At 43.8% G+C, this 19,125-nt stretch overlaps 1 protein-coding gene across 1 annotated transcript; it reads right to left on the bottom strand.

Moving 5' to 3' along the window:
* Nucleotides 1-38: 38 nt before the first annotated feature.
* Nucleotides 39-18,498, bottom strand: fam120c (family with sequence similarity 120C). Its single transcript, XM_042408137.1, has 17 exons — nucleotides 16,923-18,498; nucleotides 14,930-15,176; nucleotides 14,669-14,751; nucleotides 12,557-12,685; nucleotides 10,554-10,656; nucleotides 10,374-10,447; nucleotides 9,733-10,004; nucleotides 7,622-7,784; nucleotides 7,433-7,516; nucleotides 7,011-7,182; nucleotides 4,689-4,938; nucleotides 3,436-3,550; nucleotides 2,158-2,367; nucleotides 1,748-1,988; nucleotides 1,480-1,615; nucleotides 766-829; nucleotides 39-627 (listed from the first exon to the last, which is right to left on the bottom strand). The coding sequence occupies exons 1-17, from the start codon at nucleotides 17,436-17,438 to the stop codon at nucleotides 373-375; spliced, it is 3,114 nt and encodes a 1,037-aa protein (XP_042264071.1). The 5' UTR covers nucleotides 17,439-18,498; the 3' UTR covers nucleotides 39-372.
* Nucleotides 18,499-19,125: the final 627 nt, after the last annotated feature.

The raw sequence follows: 19,125 nt of genomic DNA, 5'->3' as shown, positions 1-19,125 counted from the left end.
TTTAAGTGGTGGGCGGTAATGGGGGTGGGGGGGGGGGTGGGAGGGTGGGGGGGGTGGGGCTTCAAGCTTATTTTACTCTGAGTGCGGGAGGGAGGCATTTAGGATTTTTGAGGGGTGGGGCGCTTACAGACTCATGGAGAAATCCTCTCTTCATAAAACAATGTAAAACCACATGAGAAAACTAAAAAGGGAGTAACAGCTAACTGCTTTGGCTTATCGCATGGAGCAGCAGAGAGGACGAGGAGGAGCCTCGCGTCGCTTCCTGCTCCATGTGATAAATGTGCACAGCTAGCAGGCAGGGCTACAAAAACAGGGAAAGGCAGTCGAACACAGATAACTCTCTCAGAGCAGCGCATCCCGGTAAGGACGCCGTCACTCTTCCTTCTGTAGCGCTCCGTCTGACGGGCAGTCGTCAAGGCAACAGGGGGCCTCCACTTCCACCCCCTCTGATTGGTTGTCTCTGCTGGCTAAGGCACACGGGATTGGCTGGGCCAGGGGGGCCAGCTCCAAGGGCTGGCTGATGGCGGAGGCTGCTGAGCTGCCGTTCAGCTGCTGGGTCGCAACCTCTGGCGTGGAGCCCGCCTCCTCTGAGGGCTTTGGGGGACTGCTGGATGGGGGGGATGACGTCTGGAGGTTTAAGAGAACAGCAGGAGGTGTCAGAAGTTAGAAAATGACAGACGACGAGGGAATTTATAGCTTGATTCATCTTGAAAAATGAACTACGAGGCTACAGAGCTTTGAGTGAAAGTTAAGCTCGGGTCGTACCTGTGTTCTGTTGGCAGTTGCCTTTTTCCCTCCCCTTACTTTTGCTGGAATCTCTTTACCCCTCCTGTGAAGTAGAAACAGACACGTTGAGATGCAGAATAAAACCAGTATCAGTGCCAGTAGTCCGCCTTAAGGCTCGGCCACACCAGCATTTAATACTGTGAGATTTCACACAGAGCTGCTTCATTGTAGCGAAGTAAATCCGTGCAGGGACTTCTTTACTTTCTGGCAGCCTGTGTAAAAGTCAATTGTTGTGCCCGAAATGTAAGAAGCTGTTGTGTCAGCTGATATTTCCTGTTAATATAAAATTGCAGTGCAAATGCCTTGAGGTACATAATCAAGTGGATGGTGTAACAATATTCTTAAATGTGCTTTGTTGGCATACGTTTGTTGGATAGCGAGCTTGTTGGAGAGCTGTTTAATGTTTCTGGCTTGATGTTGTATTTACCTTCTGGTATTTCCAATTTTTGACTCAGATATTTCGCTCTGCCACTTTCCGCTCTAACGAGGCACTTAAACGAGAATATTTTCTTTAAGCTTATCGCCTCTAGCGGCAATAACAACAGCCTGTCTGCTTTAATCTTAATCTCTGTTTCTTCAATGGCAGTGACTGTTGTTAATAGGATTTCAAGGTTTTGGATACGGACTTCTAAACTATCGTAGTTGTGGTGATTTAAAAAAAAAAAAAAAAAAAAAAGTCATCATCGTACTCACCCTTTCCCTGCTCCCACTGACACCACCTGCATGTTGAACCCCCCTCTCCCACGGATTGGTTTGTTCCCAGCCCACTGGCCGACAACCATGCCAGCTATCTCCAGTTTCCCTCCCTGAGGGGGGATGGACTGAATGCCTGAAGAAAGAAGAAAACAACCGATTACTGAGATATACTTCTGTTATCGTAGAGAATGTCTACATCCAACTAAAAGTCAAGTGTGTTTCAGTTTATTTGTATGAAAGCCGGAGAAAACGAGCATCTCTGTACCTGGGAAGGCTCTGGGTCTGTGCTGGGCCGGGTGATGTGGATGATGCGGGTGATGATGAGGAGGCATGCCGCCCATGGGGCGAGGTGGGTAGAGGGGAGGCATGGGGTAGAAAGGGGGCACCATGGCGGGGGGTAGGAAGGCAGGAGGTGGAAGAGGAGGGGGAGGAGGAGGAGGGCGGGACAGGTTGATGCCCTCGAGGATCGCCTGACGCATCTTCTCAACCTTGGATACCAGCTCCTCCTGCAAGGCAGAGAGGACCGTGATTCACAATTTCAGCTGTCGACACGGTTAATGATGTGAATGACACACACACAGCTGTTAGTTGCAGCCCTACTGTTACTGTTGACTGTGGTTTTAAGATGCTTTCTGGACTTAAAAAGACATATCATATCATATCCTCGGTTCGTACCTGCCCCTCACACATGTCCAGCAGGGCAGCCCGGTCTCGAGCGGCCCGGGCCAGTTTGCTCTGGAACAGTTTGCCGTCAAAGAAGCCCCAGGGACAGCAGTGTTCCCATGGCAATGGCTGGCCACACACATCATTGATGAACAGTGCTGTGTCAACGCCGGCCATAAAGAGAGCAGCCAGCTGCACGCCGCGGGCGTCCACCTTCTCCACCTGACAGCCAACACACAAACCAACAGTGACAGCATCTCCGCATCGTATGCAGCGCAGAGAGAAGGGCGGCAGAGAAGACAGGAAGATACAAGTAGAGACAGTGTAGAGGAGTCATGAGTCATGTGGTCTTGCTCTATCTTGTGTCTGAGGGAGACGTTTCCGAATGCTTTTTATTTAAAATCACCCTTCCGTGGGTTCAAATTGATGAGGTTATTACTTACCATGATAAAGATCAGCTCTACACGTGATTAGAAAAGAGCAGAGGAGCAGAATCGCTGTGCAGAGAAATGTGCTTTTGATGTGAACAGCCAGGCTCCTGCTCGCACGAGAACTGATGCTTCACAACGCTTCCGCATCCGGTCTGAAGACGCCGTTACCGGATATGTCTGCTGATTTTCTGTATTTCTCTCATTGTCAACGAATCTCAGAGCCCAACCGACAATTAACTCATCCTACAACAAGTATCGTGTGTGTATCCAAAGCCTGATATATCTTATTCCTCTAGCAAATAAGCTAGTGAAACTCTGCAAAAGGAACCACCTTCCTGCACACGTGCGGTGGCGTCCGCCATACGAGGAACTTCAAGGTTACAATCTTATCGCTGTTATTACTCTTTGGAGTCGTTTCTAAATAAAATACCGTTGCCTTTGGGGCAAAGGAACATGTCACCCAGTGCAACAATGTGGCTCACTGACATGATTTTAATCGTTTTCGGACAACAACAGAGATCTATGGCACAGAGCAATAAGATATATCAGACTCTGGATACACACACACACAACACTTGTAAGTAGGATGAGTTCATTGTTGGTTTGGTTCTGCACATGAGATTTGCTGACAATAAGAAATATATAGAAAACTGCCAGCTAAATCCTTCAAAAGGATTGTAAAAAGCTGAACATATCCAGAAGCTGCATCACTGATTCTGAGGCTGTTCTGGTCTTGTACCAGTAGAGTTTGTGCTACTCAGAAGTGAGATGCACAAAAACAAGCAAACCAGAAATATAATGAGAACTGTTTGCAGAAACATCTGTATTCAGTGATGATCTAATAACGACGGCGTCTTACCTTGAGCTCCTGTAGCTGGTCGGGTTCGTAGAGCTGGTTGGAAACAGCCTGCGCCAAGAAGGCATCAAGCTCATGTCTATGGAGGATCCTTCCTCCAGGCCACTGCATCATATACCTGAAGGGGGGGGGTGGGGGAGGAGGAAAACAAAACATTTTCACAGCAGATATTTTGACTCCAGCAGGTGTTACTAATAACATTAACAATGGCTCCGTTCTATTCAAACGTCCCAGTAAGTCATGAGAGTGTGACAGCGAGCCAGAAACCAACTGAAAAGAATTCATTAATTTTTAGTATTTACACCTTTATTTTTTCCTATTATGACATTTCAAAATGTCTTCTGTGAAAAAGGCCTTTAGAGATAAACGGTGCGTAATTAAATTTGTAAATATCATCCGACCCAGCGGGCGAGCAGAACGGTTTAATAAAAATTTCTAGCGGAGGAAGAACACAAAACGCTCCCTGTCACGTCACGCTGTCACGCTTTACTGCCACTCTTCAAAAAGAACGGATGTCATTGTTAGTGTTATGAGTAACACCTGGGATTTTTCTACCGTGACCAGTTGAAATGTTTACTGTGGAAAAAAAATCCCATTAACATTTTGACATCAATTTGTGAGAGCGAGGGAGATGCCGATCTCGCGTATTCTGTATAAAACCACACAGCCTCGAGAGGAGGTTTAAGCATCTACTGCAGTACGGATAACACATGCTCATTTTAAAGCGGCAAATATGATGCTTTTTGTGATTTTCTGACATTTATATGCTGTTATGATATTGGATGTCTATGTTAAACAAGTTCCAAAGCATAGCTGTCAGATAACGCCCAGGTCTCAGCCTGCTCTGAACACTTCACTTGTAATGTTTGTTTTTTTTTTTTTTTTAACTTTCCCAGTGAGATGACATCAGCTCATCATGCATGTCCATAAACGACCGTCCTTTCTGTAATCTTAGCTGCTGAGGTTGTTCACGTTGTCCGCTCGCATATCTCGGATCAAATTTCATCTCAAACGTGTTCAGATGTATTTGAGAAGTTGCCGAGGTGAAATCCTACTACTATTGTTTGTTTACGTAGCCGCAGGCCAATCAGAAGAGAGCGGACTCATCGGGAGGTGGGCCTTAAAGAGACAGAGGCTGAACTGACGGGGCTGCGTAAAGGGCCGGTAAAGATAAATTAATAATAAATAAATCATACAAATATATTCCAGCGGAGCCCCAGAATAGAAACATAGATCTTGAAAACGTGCCGTCATACCTGAGCACGCAGCACATGAGCAGCAGATGCTGTGGGACTTGTGCTGGGTTGAGGAGGGCTGGGCAGTCGGAGCGTAAGCAGGCCAGGAAGGCCCTGGTTCTCCTGGAGCGGTCCTCGCTGGCTCGACCCAACCACAGCCGCCGCAGGTTGGGGCAGGTCCACTCCCGGAAACACAGGGCCGGAACCAGCTCCGGAGTCAGGGCTGACTTGGCCTTACCGCTGCTCCACTCTTTGACAATCACTGGAGGAACTGTGGCACGGAGGCGAGAGAGAGAGAGAGAGAGGGAGATTTGGTATGGATACGTGCGGCATGCTTTGGTTTAAAAGGATCTGATGCAACAGTGGGACTATAAATACATCGGAGGCGGTGATACAGATGTTTCGGTGCAGGGCTTTGGAGCAGATCATCATGCGTTTAATGGTGCAGTTAACACACTCATCTAAACCCTCTAACAGTGACGGTGCAGGTGTGTTTCTAAGTTATAAGATAAATATAAACACGGGTTCAGTTCTCATGTTTAAGGACATTTTTTAGAGAATAGGCCTCTCTATCATCAGCATTTCAGGGAAAGCACACGTGTAATTACTAACATTAATGTTCTGATCATTTTGCTAACCTTAAACTCGTCTATTAATGTCTAAATCGGCTCCTCAGGAGCTCAGTGACCTGCTGGTAACACGAGGCGCGTCTACTGGGAATTGTAAGGTGCCCTTTCTTTAAATCCTCACTTGGACAGGAGGCTTTTTCTGCTCAGGGGATCAACATGTGGAAGTCTTTACTTACAGAACTCAAAATGGATCATGACTGAGAGCATTTCAAACTCAAACTGAAACAGTTTTAGAGAGGGATCAGTCATGAGTCATCTGATGATTTATGAAACTTTTATGGTTTGTTTGTTTTGTAATGTACACATATGTATTGTTGAGTCTTGTGCGGTTTCATATGTGTTTTACTGTTGAGTTTTATGTATTTTGAAAGTCCAACTAGGGACAGACATTGCAAACTAGCTTATGCAATAAACGCTGTAGTGTGTTGCATAAGTTCATGCTGCATACTTGTCCATATACAAATATTTACAGCTGGGTTTGGTACATCAAAATGTCCTTCGTGGGAAAAGAATACAGAGTCGCATCAAAGTGGAAAATATTTCATAATAAGTGGCCGCCTCCCTTAATCAGTATTGTGACAAGTCAGCAGATATATAACCACCATAAATCTACTTCCTATTAGTGAAGGGAACAGAGAAAAAGGGCCAAGTACTGGATTTAGATATACATGATGGTCAACAAGTAGGATTTCACTGGTACGGCAGCCCAGTCACAGATCAATATGACATGGTGGAGGTGTTCAGGTAACTGTAGAGAAACTGTATAAACATGCTCCAGTATGTGCCATCTTCATTCACTGATGCCTGTTTTTGGTCAGGGGTCTTCAGTGGTTCAGTAAAAAAAGACAAAAAAAATTAGGGGAAGAAGAAAAAATATAAAAGCTTTACTGGGGTGGAAAAAGTCCCAGGTAGACTGACATGAAGCCAGCTGCTCCCAAACTTCTCTTCCACTAACATTGAGTTCTCAGTGTGTTCTGCTATCGACGGTTTCTTTCATTGGTTTTTCTATAAAGCTGAAACATGATACTTATCTGCTAGCATTAGCTTACATTAACTGAAAACATTAACAGTTCTGTTAGTCATCAATATATTCCCAAGAGCTGGTGCTAAGTACAGTTAGAGCTGCAACTATTTTTAAACTCTAATACATGTTTTTTTAAGGAAATATGCCAATAATTAGTTAGTTACAGCTTCTCAAATGTGATAATTTAAGCTTTTATGTGTCACATGACAGTAAACTGAATATCTTTAGATTTTGGGCTGTTGATCAGATGAAACTGGACATTTGAAGACATCACCACTCCACAAAATTATAACTATAATAACGCTATTTTTGACATTTTATTGACAACGATTGAACAATAAATCGAGAAAATAATCATCAGATTAATCAAAAATGACACGGTGGGCTCCATGTGCCCTTTTTCTATGAGCTTATGTCAGGTTGCACTGACAAGTCACAGAGACGTGTCCTCTTATTCTAAGATTACAAGAAAAAAATAAATCAAAAGTTTCCAGAAAAATACAGAGTCACAGTTTCACAGAAATGTTTAAAAAGAAAAAAATGAGGATGTGTGGAAAACTTTCCCCTTTGGTTGGATCCTCAGACACAACACAGAGAATAAATCTGAGTATACGCACAGTCTATATAATATGTTCAATCTATCTCCAACGTCACCCTCATCATCTTTCTAGTCTCCGTCCCAGCACCTACCTTCCAGGGGAGCCCTTTTCCGGAGGGCGAGCCTCTCCAGGCGGCGGTGTGTTTCGGCCAGACTGAAGAGGACGCCGTAGGCATACTGTCTGGCAGCACGGAACAGCAGAGAGGCAGGAGGCAGCTCTGAGTTACACTCATCCTCTATACACACTGGCATCTTCATCTCTCCCTGAGTGGTGGGTGGGTGGGTTAGTGGGAGAGAGGTAAGGACGAGGGAATAAGAAGAGAGATTAAAGAAGGGAGCGACTAGAGGATTCTGAGGAGGTTGATGTATTATCTTTTTATAACACTTGTTAAAACTGTACTAGATGATTTATGGGCCTTGCGGCGTAGAGTGAACGCTTGCAGAGACGAATACAAAGACGTTTTTCTAACAATACTGAATAATGGATGTCATTCAAGTGAGGAAAACCGTTTACCTTGGTCAATATGTGGTAAATCTGAGGATACATCAGTCCTCTTCTGTGTCTGTGCTCAGCTACACGAAGAACCTCAGCACTAACCTGAAATGAAAAGACTCGGTCAAACCCAACTACGACTGTGCTGCGTCACACAGTTTGAATGATGTTGATGTTTTTTTTTTTTTTTCATCTCTCACAGACTCTCACCTGAGGCAGAGGGGGTGTGGTTATGTCCATGTGACTCCGCGTCGCCATAGACAGCAGTGACGGAATGTTTGACCCGCTCCCGTTGCCTTGGGAACCGTCTCCAGAGGCCGAGCCCCCCCTTCCGGCGGGATCCTCCCACCGAGAGGGCTTGTCCGTCAAATGGCTGAGAGACAAGACACAGAGGGATGGGTTTAGTTATCCTGACCCGGCTCCATGCTCGATGCTTACTTTGTTTCAATAACGAGTAAAGAGTATTAGCATCGATGTAAGCCTCTCACACACTTAACACACTCCACAGTAAATCCAAGGTGTCCCCATTCTGACTTTTAAATCCCCTTTTTTTTTTTTTTGGAAGAGCACTGTGTCAACAAAACCTCAGTAGCTCTAATCCTTGATTCGGTAAATTCGGAGTCCAGTAGATGTGTGACAGTGTTTCAGAGTTGTGATGATTATTTGATTAACCGATTGACAGAACATGAATAAAAAAAAAGCCAAAAATTTGCTGGTTGCAGCTTCTCAAATGTGAGAATTTTGAAGCTTTTATGTGTCATACATTATAATAAACTGAAGATCTTTAGATTTTGGACTGTTGATTGGATGAAACAAGTCATTTGAAGGTGTCAACATGAGCTTTAAGATATTATAACAGGCCTTTTCTAACATGATCAGATGAATCAGTAATGATACAGTATTTAGTAGCCATCTGCTGTTCTGCTACACCGGGTTTGCTCAGTCTGATTCGTCTCTGTTGGCCTCAGCTTGGTGAAAGTGGGCCAACATGTCGGTAACGCACAACGTGATGCTTTCAAAAAGAGCACTTCATCGATTTTGCCGGACTTCAAAAGAACAAGCAGAACAGTGATAGAAGAGAGGACGAGAAGAGCGGTTTGTTTTCTTCTTCCTTGTCAAAAATCTGGCACCTACATTACCCACAATGCAACTTGACTCCGTTCACTTCAGTGACATCACACGAAGCAAATAATCAGATTTCGTCCCGGCTCCTTCTGAAACCATAAAAGGCCTCGTAAAAAACTATTTAAAGCTTTTCTTTAAGTGGTTTGAAAACCACAACAACACACTGCGAGATTCAAACAATGAGCTCAGAGGTCATTACTTCCCAGAATTAAAACACTGGACTTTTAAAAACTCAAGCTGACTAAACAGCCACTTGCCATAAATCTTTAAGTGCTTTTTTTTTTTTTTTTTTTTTAAGTACAATCGACCTTTCAAGCAGCACGTTCCCTACTTTCTCCCTTTTCCCCCTTCTGAGCATTACTGTGGTAAAAAAAGGTCAACAAACTGCAAAAAGCCAAACTCTCCTTGTGATTAGTCAAAACATGCGTTATTGCTCCACCTTAAACAACAAAGTCTCCTTTTCACTTAAAGTCTCCTTCCACTCAAAAAGATGTTTTTATTCTTAGTTGCATGTTTGAGCTTCACTGTGCAGAACGACGTGTGTGCAGAGTTCGACACCAGAAGGATGTTTTCACATTCAGCAACTGAAAGTTTCTCTGCACTCATAAAAAAAGGGGTGGGACTATGAGCATGATTTGTGACATCACAACTAGGTCCAGTATGCAACTGGGGGGAGAGAGAGAGAGAGAAGGGGTACTGGTGAGCTGTGAATCACATAAATAAAATGTTTTTTCCCCCCCGATTGTTTCACGGCGGATACGTTCTAAAGCACAAATAAACACGCCCACACCTCTGCACACAACCCTGCTGGTAGCAGATTTTGTGTGGATGCTCCATCCTGTCCGCTGTGGCCTCTCTGCTCTGTGTGTGTGTGTGTGTGTGTGTGTGTGTGTGTAGTTCAACGCTTCAAGCAGACACACACACACACACTTGCAGCTCTTTACACATCCGAGACACAGAGACAGAGAGCAGAGCGGAGCAGAGGAGAGACACGGATAGGCAGATAAATACACCAGCACACACTTCTAGTGGGTCATAAGTGATGATGGAGAGGGATTATTTTTGTATGAGTACATTGTTTTTTAGGAAATCCTGCATAGTATACCTTTAATACCTGACTGGAGAGGATCTTTAAATGTAACAGAGATAGCTATCAGTTTGCTAATCATGTCTCTAATGCTCGCTCTGTGTCTTACTTTGCATTGCTGTCGTTGGGTTCATCTCCATCTGATGACGAGGAAGGAGACGGAGAGGGACCGGACTGAGTGCCGGTGTGATGGTTGGGTAATCGGCTTCCCCCCTGAGTGGAATCATATGGAGCTGACCAGTCAGAGAGGCCCATCTTGCCTGTCAGTGAATCGTTGCAGTCTTGGGACGGTGGTGGTGGGTTCTGGAACAGAGGGGTGGAGCCAGGTCCGTACGGAGCATTTTGATAGGGTGGCTTTAACCCCGGAACCTGGGGAGGGAACTGTGGAAATGGAGAGGGGGGGGGGGGGGTAGAGGGAAAAGAAAATGCATTGGCGAAGGAGGGAAAAGAAGCAAAGGGGGGGGGGGGGGGGAAGATGTCTCACGGACGGGAACTGATACCGTCCTATTTTATTTCAGATCAAACTATGAGCATCTAATGGAGGCTGGTAGGGAGGATTTGGGATTGGAAAGGACTGCAGTCTCCTCCCTTAGCCAGTTATTCCCCTAAATGAGCACATGCCACAAAGGGATTTCAAAGAGTAAAAACTTAATCCACTCTGCTACATGTAGATTCATGTAGAGCCGTGAACAACTACACACACACACACATAAAAGAAGATGAGAGGATTACCGAGCAGAAGGAATCTACCTGATTCTTTCCAGGCTGCATCGGTCCCATGTGGCCAGGTGGTCCCCCAAATGGATTGGGTCCAAACCCAGGTACTGAGCATGATGAGACAAAACAATTAAATACATATTTAGTAACTCAAAACACAATTACATGATTCTGTGGTCTAAACTTGTTTTCTAAGCAGTTTTACAAACTCACAAATGAAAGAGGAGGGCCCCATGTTGGGCGAACGTGGTTTGGAGGCGGCTGAGAAATACTCCACAGCTTTCTTGAATCGCTCCACTTTGTCCTCCATACGAGACTGTGAAGACAAAGAGAGGATAGTGTTGACGACATATAATGCTGGGATCATGTGGAAATGTTTGAATGTCCAGCTGAGGGATGTGCAGGTCTGTTGCAGAGTTATTTTATATTAAACCAAAGCAAAGACTTGAAGAAACTCATGTCAGGCGTTCTTGTTCATTTGTCAACATCTGTTATCCAACATGGCTTCCCCCACTAACCTCCTGACCTCAGGACAACACAGCTTTAGCATTAAAGAGAGACCACAGGTGCCATTGATAACTACACAATCCAATAACTGGTTTCATCTTAAATCCAGTTCAAGACAAATGTGTCTCCCAAAACACATCGACTGCACCGACGGTCCACATTCAAAAACTACTCAAAACTCAACTTTTTAGAGCTACTTTATGTACTTTTAGTGTGTTTTAAATAGAGATTTTTCTACTTTCTTCTGTGTAAAACATCTTTGAGTACCTTGAAAAACACTCAACACTAACACAAATAAAATGTATTATTATTATCATTATTATTATTAAAAAATACCTGGATTTGGCTTGCATGTTTCTATATTTTTATTATTAAACAGATCCCATTAAAAGACCAAAATAGAAAAAATAAAATAAAAATAAATATCTGTGTGACTTCCTCACCCTGTCTGTGGCTCTTCGCCATAAACCAATTTGTTCCAATCAAAAGATAGAAATCTTTAAAAGCAGGTAATAAAACAGCTCGGCACTGTAGTCTCTACAAACATTACTCAAACGGGAGGAAATAGTGCATTTGTCGGGGACTATTTTCAGCCTTGGATTCGGTAAGTGAGTGAGTGAGTGAGCCAGCGGCAGGATGTTTATGTGGAATCCGCTCAAAATAAACTACAGTTTGTTCATAAGGAAATGAAGGGAAAACGTCACCCGCTTTATGTGTTTGAAATCATTTTTCGGACGACGACGACGGAGGAAAAGAATGTTTCTTGTTAGTAGAATCGATTCGTCGTCGGTCTCAGTCTTTTCGTGAGGTTTGTTGACAGTAGAAATCATCGACAGACGGATCCTTTGAGGTCCAAGTTTAACAAACACAAATACACGACTGGCATCTGAAACTGATGACCGAACTGATTCTCACTATGAAGTCGGGCCGGTTAGACGGCTGTCCTTTGCTTATCTACCGTACTTCAAACACTTTTGATCAACTGTAACATCATACTGTTACATTATTATCTATTTAATTGACTTTAGCTAAATGATAGAGTACAATCAATTATATTTAAGTCCAAAACCCCAAAAAGATATCACATTTACAGTCATACATGACATCATATCCTCAGATTTGAGAGGCAGGAACCAGTGAATTTACAGCATATTTCAGTTTTTTTAAATTGCACTGAATAATCAATGATCAAACTGTTCCATCCATCAACGGACTGCTTCAGCTCTGACTGTCTCCACTGCATGAACTTGATGTCAGCAATTAAAGCTGCAGCAGTTTTAGCTCAGCCTCCCACTGGAGCAGCAAGAAGATAAACGCCACGTTGACGAACAGCAGTGACGAGACAAAGGATGCTGATTAGTTAAAACGCTAATGAAACCCCAGATATACATGTTCAATAACAGTCGACTGAATTTACATTTAATTTCCCTTTTATGAGTAACACTGCAAATATTACAGCACCCTCTTCTGATAAAATTCCCAAACACACACATGACTATATATAAAAAGGTGTGGTATGATTCTTCTATGGTTGAGCACTGATGTGTGAGGATGCTGACTCAGGCCTTGTGTCAACAGCGATGACCTATTTAAACTGTCAGAGGCGGTTTGGTATATAAGGTCGAATGAGAGTTGAAAGCATGTTCTTTTCTTTTACATTTTCTGATAGAATATCTCAGTTAAAAACGTCCGGCGTGCACTTGACCGACCTGTGACTGTTTGAAGACATCTCTGGCGATGGCGTCGAGGTTTCCCAGGTCTTTGATGGAGGAGACGTACTCGGAGACGGCCTTGATCACCACCTCACAGGGCGGCAGCACCAACTGATGGGCTCGCACCTGAGACGGAAAGAGTGCAGAGGTTTAAATGTATGTATTTGGTTAGATAGAGAGAAACACAGTGAAAGTGCAATCTGAATATATTCATCTGTATTATTTATCTTTTAAATTTAAACCTCACGACCAAATATGTTTAATGCCACAATTAAATCAGACCTTTAAAACAGGATAGATTCATTTAAATGCTAACTTGTACGTTGGATTTCAATAGTGAGTCTGACACCAAAATAAATCTTGCTTATCTAAATATTCTCCTGGTGTCAAATTTGAAAAATCACCATTCAGGACTTCACTACGAGCTGCACATTTTCCTCTTAGATATTATTCAGCATAAGAGCAAAGAGAAAACTCCCTCTGATGTCTGTGCAACATAACTGCTAATGTGTGTATTTTACAGGATCAAAACGCTACATTCATGTACTTATTAGGGCTGTAACGAAGGATAATAATAATGTTTTGTCTGACTATAAGTCAAAAGCGCAGCAGGTGTTCCAGTTTACTACAACATATGACAAAGAGAATCAGAAAGCTCTGTCATTTTAGAAGCTGGAACCTGAGAACGTGTAGCGTTTTTCCACTGTTTTTACTGGAAAAATGGCTGAAAATCAAAACAGTTGACTTGCCAGTTATTTTCTGTCAACCAATTAATTTTTTTTTTTTTTTCAGCTCTGGTACTTTTTATGACACATTGAAGGCAGACAGAGCAGCTACTTGAGGATTTCTAGTGTTATTCGTAAGCAGTGACACAAAACAAGGCGTCACGATATATGAGAATAATAGACAAAGTGAAAGTAAGGAATGCAAAGCAGCAGAGAGGCGTTTCCTCTGCTGAATCAGCTCATCACAGCACCTCCGAACCCATTATCACACTTCAAGTTTCAAGTTTACCATGACGATAGCTGTGTTTCCTTTAGATTAACTAGAGCATTTTAAGCAAACTTTTGAAATGTCACAAAAAAAAAAGGAAAACGTGAATTAGGTGCGTTTCCATCAACTGGTTTAAAGCGGATAAACTACACAGCGCATAGTTTCATCAGTAGATGGCGATATAAACTTCAGTAATCTGCCAGTAAACACAGTAGAAGAAGTAGAGATTGCCAACCTGAAACAAAACAAATAGTTCTACTGTGTGGCGAAAGAAAAATGGAGAGAGTTTGTTTCAATTTGGCAAGTTGTGATTGTTCTTCCACGTCAGCTAGTGTCGGCCATGTTTCACACCATCTGGAGACGCCGAGAGTAGAAACAGCCGATCAGTCATGTGAGTTAAACGTTCGCTACATCATTATTTATCATACAAATGCGTTTCCTTTACCAATTTTGCTTTTTTGACATTTCCAAAAATCCACCTCGAGCGAGTGTAAAAACTCTTTCACGAGATTGAGGACGTTTTTTCATATTTTGGCGTTTCCATTAAGCTGTTTTTTAACATGATACTTAAAATGCGCATAAAAACAGTTTAATGGAAACGTGACTAATTTGTCTAGATCACTCACTGTACAGATCAAAACCAGAGATTCTAATGTATGATTGTCATTTCCCAACTGACTGGGAATTATTTCTCCCAGTTAGTATCTTCCTTATCTATTTATGACTCATTCGTTCCCATCATTTCTATTTTGACTCACTGCGATTATAGAAATTAACTTTTCCCGCAGATGTCTCACAATGGAAGACTTTTATAGAAGAGAGGACACTCCCTGAACCTTTAGAAGGATCTTATTGTGAAAGAGTTTGCGCTGAACAACAGCAAATAGCAGATCAGAAAACAGGAATGCTTCCTTCTAAAAAAAACTACTAAAAAAAACAATAAAACAGGAGAAATTAGAAATAAAGCTCCGTCCCAAGTAAAGACCCGGTTCTGTTTAAACCTGAGGTAAATCAAGCCTCACCTCATTATCAAAAAATATGTCATTATTAGAGCTAATGCGATCTTATAGCAAATTGTGGTTTGCAGAGGACTTTGGACTTCGAAGCATATGGTACCTTGAGAGAAGCTAGTGGGTGTTCTGGTCCCAGCAGACTCCAGTGGAAGGCAGCCAGGTCCTCATCAGGCAGAATATGGTTTCCTGCAAGACGGAAACTCTTTCAAATGTTTGTTGTGTCAATGAACAAAGTATGACAGTCGAAGAGAGGTGCCAAAAATATGTTTTAGTTTCAGCAACAAAAGAGCAGGGTGGTATACATGTCTGACTGTGTGTGTGTGTGTGTGTAAGCTGTGGTATGTGAAAGTGTGCCGCTCCCTACCCAGCAGAGCAGCGAAGCAGGGCAGGTGCTGTGTCTTGAGCCCGAGCTGCCTGGCAGCCTCAGACAACAGATACTGGTGTGTGGTCAGGTTCTTGCCGTTCCAGCTCAGTTTGAGCGCGTGCGAGGAGAAGTAGGCGGGTACGTTACAGAGGGCAAACTCCGAATCCTGAGCGATCAGGCCAGCAAATCCATAGTCCCTGTACAGAGACAGCACTTCCTGGTGGTGGTCCTCCAAAGTCTGTACAACCTGTGGATGCAAAGTGGACAAATTCAGCGTGATATATTGTAAAAAGCCACCAAGCTAGAAGTCCCTGAAACATACTCAATTTATGATAAAAAGGTGGAGATCACACATGCCAGTGGTGCTGACGCTTCAAACTTTATATGCTTACAATATACTTTAAGATATCCAAATCACAGGTGAGGCACATACCCTGACGTAGGGCGACATAATAGCTTCATAGAGCGCTGACAAATAGCTAAAATCTGAACCGCTGTCAGCTGCGCCTGCAGAGGCCAAATGACGAGTGATGTGCGTGGTTATGTCTCAGAGTGAGAGCAAGAGAGAGAGTCATGATTACATGGGGATTGTTATGTTAATCATGTTCATCAAAGTCTGTGTTAATCAATGCGAAAACTAAAATTATATTCAGTTACTTCATTAAAAATGTATTTAATGAGCTGGTAATCAAATCTCTTCCCTCAAATGAATGCGATATGGGACAGAGACGGCAATGCTGATTGTGTGGCTCCTGTTTTATGACAGACTACTAAATCTGTCAGTCACCGATTATAACATTTAAACCAATTTGAACAGCTAAAATAATGCAAAAATTCCATATAGATGGATTAAACATGTGTTGCACTACATGCAATAGCTGCACAAAGAGGAATGGATTTAGAAAAAGGTGTAACTCAAGTTGATACTTGAAGCTGTTTCTCAGAACACAAGTTGGAAAAACAAGTACACCTGGGATCTGTGAGTAATGATGCCGTACAAGCGCGAGGAGCATCGGAGTGTGTTGTACTATCATGTGGGTGGGATTTTTCTATTCAAACAAGAACCCTCTGAGGATACACCATGGCATTGTGTTGTTTTTTTTTTTTTTAAATGCAAGCATGCAAGCAGACGGAAGGGTAGATAAAAGGCGAAAAGAGAAAGCTATAGGTAAAGTTGACTGCATTTATGACAGGCCTCAAAAAACAATGTAATGAGTCACGTTTCCTTTTTGAAAAACATCACCTTAATTTATGCGGTGTACCATATGAGATGTCTGTTTTAGATAGCAGACATCCACCTTAACCTTCTATTTATGTCAGAGCAAATATTTTGTCAACAGGTCATTTGCATAAAAAAATTATTTCAATTGTTTTTCTAAATCATCAACTGACTGAAATATACAAAATAAGTCATCACAAATGCAGCACTGTCAGGCACTGAGGATCTATAAATAGTCTATCCACTCAGCAGTTGTTCAACAATGTATGAAAGGTTCACTGAGTTCATGTTATGTAATCTATAGGCTAGACTAGGTCATGTTGTACAACACATGTTTCTGACTCCTATTTAATCGGGATGTAGCTGCTGCTTCACATATCTAAAAAAAAAAATCTGTTGCACTGGATACATTTCTCCTCCCAGTAGACCATCCCAGATACATCCATGAGAGCAGAGCAGACCAGCAACACAAAATCAGCTAGAAGCACAAATCTATGCCCTGCTGGCAAGATACAGCCAAAGCAAAACAACCTGTTTGACAGATCGGGTTCGTATTTTTGCACAGCGTTAAGTTAAACAGCAAAATTACACATTGGCTCGTTTCAGTGGTTATGGGCTGGTGGTAGGACTTTCTCACAAACAGGAAGGAGTTAAACAGCTCCGAATGATGTAAGCTACTAAATGGGCGTGCAACAAGAAAGGGCAAGTATTATATGAACGGCATGGCAAATGACCACAATAAAACAACTTCACAGCTTTGATCACATTGCTCACCCGCACTCGGAAGCGGAACATGGCGAGGCGGACGCAGTGGCTGAGGCAGGCCGGGGGCAGGAACCATGCCCGGGGAGGCGGGGTGGCCTTGCTGCCGACGTGGTTGACTATCAGCTGCGCCGTCTGTCGCTGGCCCTGAGCTCGCCGCGCCCACTCGGGCCAGCGCTCCTTCCCCAGTGTGCCGTTGAAAACCACGACCAGCTCCAGGCCGCCCTGGTACAGGCAGGCCTGCGACAGGGCGGCCAGGTAGCCCAGCATGGCGTTCCACTCGCCCCCGCACACCCAGTCCGTCTGGTAGCCGCCGTAGAGGCGCTGCAGGCCGGAGTCAGCGTCGATGAGGATCCTGGCAGGCGGGGGCGGGGGAGGCATGGGCCCGGGGTGATGTGGGTGGTGGTGCGGATGATGATGGTGAGGGGGCTGGCGGGCCGCGGTACGGGCAAGCTTCAGGAGGTCCACCGGGACTGCGGCCCCGGGACACCGCTTCTCTAGATATTCTTGAAAACCCTGCACTCCCATGACGGTGTTATTGAGCCTGTGGGTTTGGCCGGGAGCGGGCTCTGAATACGTCCTGTACGCCGTGTTTGTGATGTGGTGTGGGGCGAGACTGTAGCTAGCTGTAGGCAAGCTAACTGGTCTCCGGTGTAGTGACTAACTGTAGAGTTTAGTTAAACCCTGCGAAACCACGTCTGTGTCACCCAGACTAGTGAAATGAGTCACCATGCACTGCTGTGCAAGTGTGTCAGCTAACGTTACTTTTTTCCCGAGATAATGAATTCCTCAGTTTTGGTCGTGGGTGCTCAGTTTAGTGTCCATCCCTGTGGATTTCTGGTGAGATGCCAGCAAGGCCAGTGCAGCTACCTACAACCAGAAAAAGTTCACCATATTTCCTGCTTCCATAATTTGGCTTTAACATAACCGGCTTCCAAAATGTGGTTGGCAGCTAATAACGGAAATGCATGCCAGGTGGTGGATATTATCAAGAAACTCTACAAAGTAGTGATCCTGCTGGTTTGTGCACATGAAACAGATGCAATACTGCGCATTAGTTAGCAACCCACAGGCTGGACGGCCAGTTCGCGGACATGATGTTACACCGAGCAGCTCGCAAAATCCTTATTTTTTTTAATCTGACAGCTGAAATATTTGACATTTATTCTGCACTACCTCAGGCAAATGTCAGCACATGTGTAGCGATAGGTTACTGGCTCGCGGGTGTCAGAATATCAGTTAAAAATAAACTAAAAAGCGGTGAGCCTGGTTGACTGACTAGCTGTACTAATATTTGCTAACTGTGCGGCTAGCTGCTGTTAGCTGCTGGCAGGGTCCCCGGCGTGATTTGACGCGTCAACTCCCGAAGACAAGTCCGGGGCGGACACGACGCGGAATGAGATGGATGTTTGACGAAATAAAAGAAAAGTAACTTAAAAGAAAATAAAAATAAAAGCCCGATGGTGCCTCCCTCGCTTTCTTCCACACTCACGGCTTCATGTTGCAGAGGGGAACATTACTTCCAAGCGACATCAGCCATCTTGCGACTTCCTCGCGGCCCAGTTGAGTGGGAGGGAAGAAGGTGGAGGGAGGAGGCGCGCCCGCGCGAGGGAAGCTGGGAAATGTAGTGTAATAGCTGTCTCACGTCCAGCTTGGGTAGCTGTTGTGAGACAAAGAAAAAAACTACAACTACCAGCATATGGATACCAACGGTTTGGATGAGGATAAAAAGCAGGAGAGTAGAATTTCTCCAAGTGGTCCACAAGTGATTCAACTATTACAACCGCCGTTATTTGACCGTTATCTGCCCACTATGCCGCTCTGAAAGTATCTCCTCTTGCATATAAACATGTACATATTTATAACAGAACTACTGCTGAGGCTAAATATCTGCCTTATAGAAGACATTTATAATACTCCAGCAGTGATTTAGGAAATCTGAGTAATGAAAGCTAGTGAATAAAAAAAAATCAAGTAGGCTTTGGATTCGTCGTTATTTTGTACATGAGATATTCATTGTGGTGTAACAGGTAGAATCGTTCTGTCCCGTCCATGTTGAGTATCAGTGAGTATGTCGCCTCCCTGTGGATGTGTTCAGCTCGGTCCTCTCGGGAGGAAAAAAGTGTCTTTTGGGGGGAAAATGAGGAACAAACCAAAGTAGGCCACCGGGCCCTCAAGGCTCTCTGTTCAGTTGCCATGGTGACGTGAAGCTAGC

This window comes from Thunnus maccoyii, chromosome 4 (assembly GCF_910596095.1).
Source record: "Thunnus maccoyii chromosome 4, fThuMac1.1, whole genome shotgun sequence".
Classification (NCBI taxonomy): domain Eukaryota; kingdom Metazoa; phylum Chordata; class Actinopteri; order Scombriformes; family Scombridae; genus Thunnus; species Thunnus maccoyii.
Note: the sequence above shows the minus strand (reverse complement) of the source record. Positions and strands in the feature narration are given on the sequence as shown.